At 43.4% G+C, this 13,288-nt stretch overlaps 1 protein-coding gene across 1 annotated transcript; it reads right to left on the minus strand.

Moving 5' to 3' along the window:
- Positions 1 to 242: 242 nt before the first annotated feature.
- Positions 243 to 4,696, minus strand: SDF2L1 (stromal cell derived factor 2 like 1). The gene is made up of 3 exons (XM_033008393.2): positions 4,473 to 4,696; positions 3,414 to 3,610; positions 243 to 1,399 (listed from the first exon to the last, which is right to left on the minus strand). The coding sequence occupies exons 1-3, from the start codon at positions 4,639 to 4,641 to the stop codon at positions 1,121 to 1,123; spliced, it is 645 nt and encodes a 214-aa protein (XP_032864284.1). The 5' UTR covers positions 4,642 to 4,696; the 3' UTR covers positions 243 to 1,120.
- Positions 4,697 to 13,288: the final 8,592 nt, after the last annotated feature.

Below are 13,288 nucleotides of genomic sequence, written 5' to 3' on the forward strand. Positions count from 1 at the left end.
AAATATATGGTACTTTGAATTTTAATCAGTATTTCTAGTAACACCATGCAACAAACACATTCAAGAATTAGGGTTTTTTTTCTTCTTTCCACAAAGGAACACAGAAATTCATAACTTAGTCAATGAAGATTCCTTGCTAACACTCCAGAGAGCATACCATTCTGTCAAAAATCCAGGACCAAACCATTGTCTAAGATTATTTTTTCTCTTCTTCTGGATTCACACAAAACACCCCACAGAGGTATATGCCCCACTATTTATTCATCTGGATTCTCATACCGACCTTGCAGAGTGATATGCAAGTACAACATTAGTCAAATTCAACTATTCCTTCATACCACGTGGAATTTTATAAAATTCTAATATTAATTAAATAAACAGTAGCTTTCTGCACCAGGTCATAGAGCAGAGCAGTCTTACCATTTGACACCTAGAAATATCACCATTACCAGAAAAATCTAAACCTCTTGGAGGAAATTAATAAATTAAAACTTTGTCTTCTTACTCCAACATAGACAGTATATTCAACTCTTCTAATACAGTACACAATGAAACTCATGAAAGACATTGGAAGCAATCTTCAAATGGACCACATTTTTTTTCTGGAAGGCTGAATAGCTGACTTCAAGCCGTTCAAAAGACACCATCTTTGATAACTATTTTTCCCTTTCTAGACTTACTCCATCTCCTCATTAATAACATTCTCTCACTAAGAAGTAGAAATCAGTTTCCAAACATTTAATTACAATTTGGAAAAGATTACAAAAGGTAAAGTTTTATTGTACTCGGGACTACAGAAATATATTGCTTCAGTTTTTCCATTTCCTTCATATTCAAGAAAAAGTAACAAGCAAAACAAATGACAACAAAGACTAACAGATGTATGTACTAGTTTCACCAATTAAGCTTGAAAATTCAGAAAGGATTTCACCAAATAAATTTCAATGGCTGAACCTGGCAGATGCCATTCCCCACAGAAGTGCCGCATTCCTAGAATGAACTAGTGCCCTTCAGTAATACAGAAAGTCAGTCACTTAGGCAAGGCAGGACTTGTAAGAGACCAAGGATTAGCATCTCCGAACATTAGAGTAAGCCGAAGCATTTTGGATCCTCTGTCAATTCAGAGCTCATCATGTTTTGCAGGGTCCATACTGGGTTTGATGAAGACTCCCTCCATTGCTTTCCAATAGTTGTGATGATTAGCAGTAGGCATACCATGAACTTCCCGTTGGCCTCTAATGGGATGGCCATACTGTTCCCCTGTTATCGAAAGGAACACCTCAGTTCCTACGTGCTTGAAGCGCACTGCATCCTCCCGCTCCCAGTAAGTCCCACTGCATTGCACAATCCATATATCGAGGTCATCTCCTTCGCCATCATCACCAAAGGCACTTACTTCCTGTTAGAGACACAAACTTCCTGAAGTGAAAATGTAAACAAACACCTCCAATACACACACAAAAATATCCACCACATAGTCAGCAGTGTATAAAGGCAAGGATGGAGAGAAAAGAAAAAGTGTTCTTGCATTGCTCTGTCAACAGCTATCAAATCCAGAAGTAGCAACTTTCTACCACTACAATCCGAACACAAAGTACCAACAAACTCCACCATGTAATCTGAGCAAAAGGTGCCAACATACCCCAACATACATTACAAATTAAATTAAAGAGGACTTGAGCACAGAGATCAGAACAATTCTGTTGAGTAAAAATTCAAAAGAAACAACACTAATGCTGACGCAAATCTTCCCCACTCAAAAATGCTTGTAACTGTAGACAGTTTAATTGTATGACCATCTTCATAGTTACCATTGCAACAGGTTTTTTTCAGCATGCATTTATCACAACAGCCCAACAATTTAGCTTATTAAGTAAGCGTATTCTTTTTTTACTTAATTATACCAAGCTTACAATTGGGTCAACAACTATTCTGGTTTACACTCTTTCTTCAGATAGACAGATGAATAGCTCTTTAAAAAAATAAGGAAGACCATTAACGCAAATGAATTCCTGCTAAACAAAAGTTAGAGATTAGATTTCATTATGTATCAAAAAATTTCCAAGCATTTCCAGAAACCAGATAGGCTAAGCTCCAACTGTTTAGGACTCTAGACAGCCTTTAGTTCTTAAAAAAAATATAATTAGAAGTGATGAACAACTTGAAAACAGAACTGCAATAATTTGTACCTTGACCCCTAAAATTTTAGGGTCATGTTAATTCAAGTTTATGTAGTCCAAAAAGTGTAAAAATCCACATACTAGTTGAAAATCCAACTTCTGTTAAGAAAATGATATAAAAGTTTGTGTTCATAACTATATCATATTTCAATAATGTCGTAAGTCAACAACCCTGTCAATCTCTGGAAAGTCATGCAAACTTTCCTTTCACCAAAGATACTGTGCAAACACTGCAAAACCAGAGAAACACAATGACAATTGCGAACATTTTTATTTTAGTGGCAATGCTATACAAATTGTCTAAGCTGACAAATGAAAACTGGGAGAAGGTTTTAGAGTCAATCTGTTCTTTACATAATTCTTCTGAAATGCTGTTTTTTCCATCACTTCTTTTGTTTTAATAACCAGATCACCTAGATACCCTACACAAAACTGAACCTTATTGCTTCAGCCACTTTACTTGTGGTAAAAGACAAACCTTTTTCACAGAGAGTCAGGTCTTCCAACTTTGAATGTAATGACCTATCTACACAGCCTGAAGGAAGACTAAAATGACTACTAATGACAAACTTCCAACAAGTTTGGATTATTTATTTTAAGAGAGATTTTTAATCCTGTAGAAGCATTTGTTCAAGGACAATACTGTGACCTAATTACAGTTAGAAATTACACTCTTCTAGATATGTACAAAATGATAAATAACTATGATTGTGAGAGCAGATTAATTTTTCCTGTGGAAGGACAGATTAAGAATAGTGAACTAAAATGGGGATAGTGAGAAGATGACTAATAGATTGGATCACCAAGGAACTTAGATATAGGAATGCCTAGTGTTATAACAAATGATTAGTTGCCTTGCTCTAGAGCAATCTTCACAATGTTGAAGGAGGTGCCCAGTCTCCTACACCTTGAAAATGCTAAACATTTCAAAACAGTCTTCCCAGTAGCAATGGTGCAGAATAAAAAAAAAAAAAAAAAAAAAAAAAGGCAGATTTGTTAAAACTACTGTGAAATACTGATACTCATACATATTAAATTTTACCTTTGTCAAGAACTTAAATACATTATTCCAAGATGCAGAAAAGCATACACTTGAACTCTGGATATGCATAGACATACTGCTTCTGGCAGCTGGTACCCAAGCCTGGTTCTTCAAAAACATGAGAAACTGGAGAGACTGTTGCCAATAGCATGCACTATTTATACAAAAGCTTAAGATTTAAAACAACTCACTTGGTTATTTGAGAGTGGTGATGGGAAGTGATGAGTGTGTAAATTTTTTCCTGTGTTAACGTGGGTGAGTCGTACAGCTTGCCCACATTTCACCGGAGTCCCACGCTGGCAACTGCCATCGCTTTTCCCACGGATCCGCCAGTAACTGTTAGCATCATCTGAAGCTTCAACTCCTGTCACTGACTGTTGCCCACTTCCTGTTTGAATAGAATTAAATGGCAGGAGACTTAACCCACTTCCCCAGTTCAAAAAGTCCTGACAGAAGTAAAGCAATTTGTTTTAATATTCTCATGCCTTCAAGTTTAAGGGGTGTTTAATCCCCACAGTCTTGTTTTTTGACTGCAATTTTTACAGCAATGAGAACACAGGTACCAAATAATCTTCTAGACTGAAGAAGTTACACACAGCATGTGTTAGCAGATGCAAACTGTCAAAGTTCATGCTGGCCACATGAGAAGAAAATATAATCTATGATGGATACTACTCACAGCATCCTGCCTTTCTCAAAAATACTGCCAAGTTTTTTGTGTCCCCAGACAAACCAGCACCCTCATTGCCAGAAATGATGCTGGGAAGGTACTGCTGAGGCCCTAGATAGAGAGCAGGGCTCACCTCATGGATGAGGGCAAAGCATCCCTGTCACATCCCCGCTCCAGGACCTGTGGAGTGCAGCTGCAACACCCTCCTGTACCCGGGGCCTCAGCACCCTCCTCTTGCTGCCAGGTCTCCAGTGGCCCCATCACCCCATCCCCAGCCTGCTGCTCCTTCTGCACCAAGGACACGAACCTCAGCAACCTCTAACCTCCCTCTCCTTCCCTGACACTCCTCACTGCCCGCCCTCCCATTTCTCTGCCATCCCGCCAATCCCCTGTTTCCCTCACGGTTTGTCCCCCCACCGCTTCCTTGTCCCCGGCACAGCCGCTTCCCTGCCCCCCTCCCGCCATTTTCCCGCCCCGCTCACCACCTGCCCCCCAACGCTTCCCAGCTCCCGCTATTTTCCAGGTGCCTCTCACGGCTCCCCGCCCGCTACTTCTCAGCCCTCGGCCCGGCTCTGCTCACCGGAGCCGTACTTGACCTCGTGCGAGTGGAGCCGCACGCTGTGGCGGGTGTTGAGCAGCTTCAGCACCGAGCCGCAGGTAACAGCGCCCGGCGCCGGTTCCCTGCCGTGGCACAGTCCACGCAGCAGCGCCAGGAGCAGGAGCGGGAAGAGGCGGCAGCCGCCCCTCATCGCTCCGCACCCCGGCTGCCGCCGCCGCCGTCCTCAGCCGAGCGCGCTTCCGCACCCCCCCGCCCCCGCCGGCACAGCCAATCGCCCCGCGCCAGCACCGCGGCCGACCAATCCCCGCCCGCCCGCTGCTTGGCCTCGCTCCCGCATTGGGCCATGGCTTAGTGACCTCACCGCCGGGAGCCCTATAGCAGGAGGAGCTCATTGGGCCGAGGGAAAAGGTGACCAATCGGAGCAGGCAGCGTGGCACCTCCCCGGGCAGGGCGCGCGGGGGGACGGCGGCGCTTTTACCTCAGCGACGCCTCAGGCAGGTCCCCGGGCTGGGTCGGGCCCACGGCCCCCGGGACGGGCCAGCGCCCACTGGGGCCTGCCGTGCCGCCACCCGAGCCCGGAGCGTTGTCATCCCCGGCTGCCGGGCGCTCCAGCGGGCGACGGCCCCGAGCATCCCCGGGACAGCGCTGACAGGAATCTTGTGTTTCTCTCACTGGGAGTTTGCTCCTGCAGAGAACTGGTTTATGTCGGAGGAGAGCAGCCCAGGTTTGTTACAGCAGCGGCCCCCCCCCCCCCCCCCCCCCAACATGTAGTCTGAGCTGTAAGAAAAATACTAGATGGGTCGCTCTGTTAAGCGTCTTGTGAGAAAACATGTTGCAAGTAGGACTGATCAATCAATTATCATCAGAGCCAGGGAAGAACATATGTCTTCACAGTGAGAGCACCATCAGCCATAAACCAGCTCTAAGGTCACTAACCCAAGTATGGGTGATGGCCTAAGATACAGCCTCAGGGAGCCAGAATTGGCACAAATAGGTCAATCAGCCCATGCTGTTGCATTCAGGCCACTTCTAGCTCAGAGCTGGCAGGTGACACTTTCAGGTCTGCTCATCCCTGCAGTTCTAGATCTTACAGCTTTGTAAATATGTACCCATTTTAGGGATTTATAGACAAATGTAACAATGTTGAAAAACAAAGGAAATTCACGGTAGTGAACTGTCTTGCATGATAGTACACCACTGGTCCAGTCATTTCTGGATTATATTAGAGCTTCTGACGATAGGGCATAAATACTGTACAAACAAGAACTAACAATGGTTGCTGTATCATTAAACTATAGCTATTACATATTTGCTTTTGGATCTGGAATTTCACCAGGGATTCAGTCTCTTTTGTGAAGATTATTAACCTCTCTTCTGTATCAGACAGCTGCATTAATTAACATTTGTACTGTCCTTCATTGCATAGTTTTGCTGACTGAAGAATACAACCCTTCCACACACACCCCCCCTACACACTCCCACCCCCCCCCCAAAAAAGTCTCTTTTATCAATAGGAAGCAACCATGGACAAAGGAGACAGGAACACCCACATACTCCGTTTGCTTTTGACTATGAAATGGCTCAGTGGATTGACCCATGTATCACATTCACAGACAGTCTGGTGTGAGTCTTGTGTAACAGTCCCAGGAATACAAAGTAATTTAACAGAACAAAAACTTTTGACCTTCTTAGCAGAAAGGAAACAGGTAGATGGGCACCTGCATTGGAACTTAAGTCTTTATAACAATGGTATTTTGTGTGTGCAACAGCAAACAATTGAAACACTGCACTTTCTATTACAGGATGATTTAGAAAGCACATTAGTGTTGCTGGCTAGAGGAAACATCATAAGATGCTCAGCTGACACTATCTCTTTCACCAGACTTGGATCTGCAAGGCTTTTTCCTACCCATGTGATACCATTCAGTTGAACAATTAGTACTCTTTATGCTGGCTTTGGCCCATTTCATATATCTATACTTACATCTAAGAAAAAATCTGACTTAAATGTCAGGCCTGCATTAAAACAAGATTGAGTACTAAACTCAGTCACATACGTGCACAGGTACACAGACTCAGTGTGTTTTTCCGAGGACTAAAAACTCATTTCCTACTGCCAGAAGTATAAATATTTGCTCACATAAAAGCAAAAGATCACCCATTGATAGTCAAATGCCATATTTCTATGTAATTCTAAGAAGCCTTGCTGTTCTGACTAAGACAACAGCTCGCATTTGCTGCTGTTGTTATAAATGGGGCAAAACCAGATGTCTGTGGTTGCCATTTTAGCCGTGGAAAATCAATCATATGGGGCTTTAGCTGGCACCTGTCTATCTTTCTGGGAGGTCGCTCAGTCTCAGTGCATTTAGTGCCATTTACATGGTGCTCCCTACAATGCTTTTCAGTCCTACTTTAGAAACATAATTGGGTTAGAACGGTTGCCAACAAAGAACCCCATCAATGCCAAACACCCGTGGCAATTAACAGCCACCTCATTGCTACAGGGCCCAATATTGTTTCTAGTAGTCTGCTGTAAGCTACAGGTAAAATTGCCTCAGAAATTATGTGACAGTGCACAGGGGTAATGGAAACATCAGCTTTTTTGATAGGAATGTCATGATTCTTGTTTATGCACACGAACAAAATAATTTGACAATGCTGTAAAAGGGGAAAATGTATAATGTAACTAGAATGTCTTATGCCTTCAACCACTTAACCCTGTAGTCCTTGTGCATGCTCGATTTTCAAGGATTTTCAAAATGCCTACCATTTCCACTCAGGTGCACCTGTAGGTATAACCTGGCCCTCCCAGAAAAACAGGTTTTAGCGGATTTGGCAGCACCAAATGCTTTCATGAATGAGAAGTCTGTGGCACATGAAAATTTCAGAGGGCATATATTCTGGTCCAAAGCAACATATTATAGAAAAATTATTTTCCTTCTTTTTATATTGGCCGTTGTTAGACATGCTTTTAAGCTTTCTATTTGCTTTGCATGACGAAAGCAATGATTGACAACTAAGATAGCACAGCAGGCAACTCCTGGGATTGATCTACATCCCAAAAAGCAGTGGTGCATCTTTGGCTATAGAAAGCCCTTGATTTAAGAACACTGCAGTAACATTGCCTGGATTCTTTCTCAGACTGTCACTAGCCTTAAGCAAAACAGATAGGGCACAGTTCTGAAGATATTAGTATCTGATACAAAAATAAGTTAACATGAGCTCTTCCATTGACTTTTCTCTGTACCTGGACCTCTCTCTGATATCACTAAGGATGAACTGTACTGAAATTAATATACTAACATTAGAGAATAAGGCCTGTAAACATTCCATGTTTTTTTCTGTCTCTTTTTTTCACCCCACTTCGATGAACTGATGGCTATAAACCTCACTTCAGATCAAACATTTGTATCCATTAGCATAACTTACAACAGAGCTTTTCTAACTGTGATCCCTAAGCATAATACAAATATTAAACACTAGTAATAACAATAAAATGCTGTCACCCAGGGAGAAATCAAAATGACAGAAAAGATGGCTTGCCAAAAATGTATAGAATTACATAGTTTCTTATCACTCAGCCCAAATTGTTAAAGGACTAGAGACCCAAAATCAGCTATACAGATTCTGCATTCAGTATATATAATGTAAGAATAAGCAGAGTAAGTAAATAAGCAGAAGACACTAAAAAAAAAAAAAGTATTAACATATACATGTTTAAATGGAAGAATTTTTCATCTGGGGAAGAAGAGTTGATGATTTTTTTATTGCTATCTTGTGTTTCTAGTCTTTGAGGAAGAGAGGACTTCCTTCAAAGTTCTGCAGAGTCCTGGCAAGCTGCATCTGGTAACACTGTCAGCATCTCTCAACTACTCTCCTGACTGATGCTAGTCCTTCAGGATGACGGAATCTCTTCTCAGAGCTCCAAAAGAATTATTGTGTATTTCTGCTCAGTCAACTGAGATTCTCCAGGTGCTTTCAGTGATGCTGGGAGGTGACAACAATCACTGTAAGTGATCTGCCAGATTAACTTACATGTGTACTAACATTGCTGAGGAGTTCCCAATGTTCTCATTGGTAACACTAAATCTTTTGTAGAAGGAACTCTTTTGAGATGACAAGGAATACTGACGGCTCTACAGCTGTCTCTTTTTCCATGTCTGATAAAATAGGTAGTTCTCCCTGGCTATTATTTGTACCACTAGATTTTTTAGATGTTGTTGTTTCTCTTAAAAGTTCATCAGTAGCCTGCTTTAGTGAGTCTTCTACCTGTTGTGGTAGACTTTCAGGGAATTCTGGAGGCTGTAATTCTGTCATCTCTGGCACAGGAGTGATACTTTGGCTAATGGATTCCTTGGTTAATTCTACTTTGGTGATACTCATTTTTTGTTTAGGCAAAATCTTTTTATCCCCCACTCCTGATGTAAGCTTCTGAGATTTATAAGAACTCTTTGTATATTTAATAGACCTCAACATCAGGCAAAGAGGCATCTGGAATAGGAATGGGCAGGCTTTATATCATCTCAAACCCAAGCAGAAATCACAGATGCTGCAGCTCAGTTCATATTCAAATGCTAATTTTTACTCCACATTAGCCACTCTGAAAGAAACACAGCAGAGAAAAAATAACATTCTGAAAAATTAGAAGGTGGATTAAAATTCACTATCATCGAGCAATACATAGAATCACTGAAGACCAGAGGCCTGCTATTTGCATCAGGAAGGATATGAGCTTGATACTTTAACAGTATGCTATCATTTAATTCAACGTCAAGTTAATAATAAGGTCATGATGGCAAATTTTGCCTTTTACTTCCAGCAACCTTGCTAGCATCAGGCACCTTGTCAGGTAATGATGTTATTTTGCGCTGGTGTAAATTCAGGTCATTTCAGAAAAAGGGAGAGGGAAGATGACAGGTATACCACCCAGCTGGTCTTACATGTTGTGCAGGGAGACCTTTCGACTCTTAGCAGAATTACCCTAGAATTTGGGGATTTAAACCCCTTTTTGATGCCAGATGGACAAAGCTGTATGGAAGAGACTGCAAGTCGCAAGGGGACTAACCACAGGATTTTGTTGTGTTATATGATTAGTTTTGAGTCCATTTGGAGCAACGCCCTTTGCTGCTTTCATCTCAGGTAACAGTGCTCGTGCCCAGGGTTCAGAAGAGCTGCCTCTGGGCAGAAGCCACCTGCTACATGCTCTCCCTATTGGGGATTTGCACAACCAACCATCTGGCATGCCCTGACATTGTGCACACTCAGATTTGCTCATGAACTGCTCTGTCTTGTCACCTTCTAAGCTGGGTGTCATCGTAAAGGCCAACAGGACCATAAGGGCCCCTGCATTGTCCCACAGCTGCACACCCCGCCATGAGCTCTGGCCCAGCCCCCCAGGGGCTCCCAGTCTCTCTCAGGCACCGTCAGACCCACTTTGGCAGGGAAGCCCGCACAGTTAGAGGGCTGCCCAGGAGCAGGGTGGGCGGGAGAAAGGGAACATGCTGCTCTTCTTCGGGCTCCTCTTTACCATTACTGCCAGCCACGTTAGAGGAGAAAACCTCTCCCTCACCACAAAATGGCGCCCACGTGCCTTGCTGCCTCCTACCCAGACAGCACCGCGCCAACAGCTGGGGCGGGAGCGGGCGCTGCGCAAGCGCAACGGCCACCTCCGCCGCGAGGCACGCCGGGAGCTGTAGTGCGGACGGGGGCGGCGGGACGGGCTGCGGGCCCTCACCGCACCGGCACACGCAGCACGGGAGTCTGTCGAAGGGCTGAAGAAACCTGCTTTTCTGTCTCACCCAAGGCAGGTCATGTCTGTGAATTTTAGGAAATCTGGGCACTTGCAGTCCTGCTCCCCTCATAGTTACCTTTCTTCACTTCTATTCAGATTCTCTCAGCTCAGAGGCTGAAAATTACAGCTATCAACGCATGCCCCTACAGCACTCTTGCATGTCCCCTACCTCAACCTCTGCAAAAGCCCACTCGATTTATTTTCCTTTCTGTGCTACGCTTCATCGCAGCACACTCCATCTCTTGCCCTGGCCAACTGACCAGACAGTTTTGTACCCGGGCTATAGACCGTTGTGGGTACTGCAGCCTCCGAGCCACATGCTGCATTGGCTTGCTTGTTGTGGGGTCGTCACCTGTGCTGCAAAAGGGGTTGGAATTGTCCAAGGCATCCCACTGCTACTAAGAGAGGACCGAGACAGGCACCTACAACATGAACACAAATGTCTTGTTTCCTCTGAAAACCAACCTTGGTGGAGTGATGAAAAGATTTTCAGTTAAGCATTTATACAGAAGCCACTGAACTTCCAACATTTTATAAATCTTTGAGGCTGGGAAAGAGAAGAAAATGGTAACATCCTTTCATTTACTAAAAGGATTTTACTTAGTCTCATTCAAATGTCTTTTACAATTCACAATTTCAACAAAATTTCATGCAAGGAAAAGACAAACCAAGTCCTACTGTGCTACCATTGTAATCCCAAATGAACTAACTCACTGCAGCCAAGGGAACAAGAAAAAGAAAATACATTTTTTATGTCAACAGACAGCTTGATGGAAGCATTAATTGTTAGGAAATACTTTTGTGAAATACAGAAAACCTCTAAATCTGCTACTGAATAACTCGAAGTTCAGAGAAAGAAATTCACTTGAGGTTGGAGTGAGCTCTTGCTGGCTTCTTCAACTAAGATAAGGTAGGGCTGTGTTTTGTTTCAGTTAAGCTGGAAGGTGCAGCCTGTGCTTAGTACATGTTGTGGCTTATGCAGCACTACCAGAAACATTGGCCAATATTCTCATTCATGTCTTCGTGGAAGAGGAGAGACTAGCCAGAGGAAGCCAGCCTTGCCTTTCAGCTCCAGGTTGAATTTGTAACAGACTTTTCTCCGGACTGTGTGGGGGTTGGCTGCAAGGGCTATTTTAGCAGCCAGCTGGGGTACACAGGCTACAGAGGAAATGCTGTGCTGGGATCTGAGGGGGGATATGGCACAATGGCAAGATTTTCATGCTGGGGAGTTTTTGTTTTCAGTCATGGGAAGGAGAGCTGGATAAACAGGAATGAAATCAGAAAAGAAAAGCCTCCAGGAACTGCATTCAATATTTAAGAAGGATGTTACCCTTAACAGCATTAAACACATACTAAGGTTAAGAAGGCTGAGAAGCCAAGGTTTGTCTAAGATTCTTATGTAGTGCCTCTTACCTGTGCAGAGGTAAGCAGCATTGACTGTGCGAGAAAGAGGCAGAAAACCCCAGAATTTGCATTGGCAAAGGCAGGAAGTATTTGGTTTTGATTCATGACATTACTTCAGAGTTGTGGTGACTTCATCTGTTATAGTAATAGCCCTCATCAGTAAGTGAATCCTTGGGGGAATGTGGGCAGGCTGTGAGGTTCATTTCCCAGAAGGGGAAGCAAATAGCAGTTGCACAAATATCTACTCTGAAATACCAAGGGCCCTGGAAACTCTTACAGACCATGAAAAACTTTCCTGTAACAGAGACATACAAATATCAAATGATGGAAATGCTCACAGGAATTGCTAGAATGAAGATTTAGCAAGTTCTCTACAGCATGTTGATGTGATTTGTTTGGAATTTCATTCCAGATAATTTTTTTATGAGAAAGGAATTACGAAGGGGGCAGAAGGCTGTCTCCCGCTCTCACCATGATTTCCTGTAGTCAGTGTTCATTTACATGTCAGGGAACAGTAAGCTCTACAAAGTGACAGCTGATGTCCACTCTAGATCCAGCAGAAGTCTCCATGCAGCCCATTTCAGGCACAGCCTAGGAACCAAATTTGTGCATAAATAACATTGCTACCACACATTCTTCTTTTATTTTCTTCCTTCAAAGTATCAAAATACTCTCACAAAGAAGTATCCAGATCTTGGCTGTCCCTCAAAGTGCCCTCAGGTTAATGGAAACATTTTTTCTGCTGCAGAGTACTGAGGTGGGAGGCAGAGGCATTCCCCTCCCAAGGTTCTGTAGCAGTTTGCTATGTGGACTGTAATTGATGAGAGCCTAAAGATCAACGGGGTGCAACCCACTTCAATTCACTGATTTCAAATTCCTTGTGAGGAAACAGACATGGAGAACCACTGGGTATGCAGGTGGTTGTGCCCCCACATACAGGTGTTTCATACCTCAGCTCTGGGTATGAAAGCGGTGGAATTCCCTCTGCAGAACTGTGCTGCTTTGTCTCCACAAACTGATGGTTCTTCCTTTGCTGAGACAGATGGTCAGTCTCTGGTTATGCTTGCACATCATCTCCTTGACATTGGGGCTTGTGTATGATGGCTGTCATTTAGGAATTTAATTCTGCAGAAAGAGAACACCTGGAGGCTTTGATTTCTTCATGCAAGGACTGCCCAGAACTGAAAACAGGGTTGTGGTTGCAATGAAAGAGAGCTAAGTTAGTCCAAATGACTTTATCTTAGCCACGAATTAAGCAGCAGGATAGTCAGTTCATTCTCACAGAAACAACTCTTGAAGCCTTTTCCAACCTGTTCCACCCCCAGCTGCTCTTTCAAGAAGCCTGTGCTTGGCCTGACAGCTGTTTCTTCTCTTCCTCAGTCTTCTTACCTCCATGTTGACACAGGTTTAGACATGGAAATCACCATCATCCATGCACGGGTACCAGTGCCAGTGTGTTCCCTGCTTCCTAGGGCAGGTTAACAGCAACCACTAAGACAGCTACCCTAAATCCACGGACATGTTACTCTGGCACTTTCTGAACTATCACTCTCTCCAAACATCAGTTTGTTGCTTCTCCTGCAACATCAGGAGCAGGTGAATATTTGGGGCTAACATTACAGACCAAGAAGGGGTATGTTCT

Source organism: Tyto alba, unplaced genomic scaffold, assembly GCF_018691265.1.
Source record: "Tyto alba isolate M040663 unplaced genomic scaffold, T.alba_DEE_v4.0 Super-Scaffold_44, whole genome shotgun sequence".
NCBI lineage: Eukaryota > Metazoa > Chordata > Aves > Strigiformes > Tytonidae > Tyto > Tyto alba.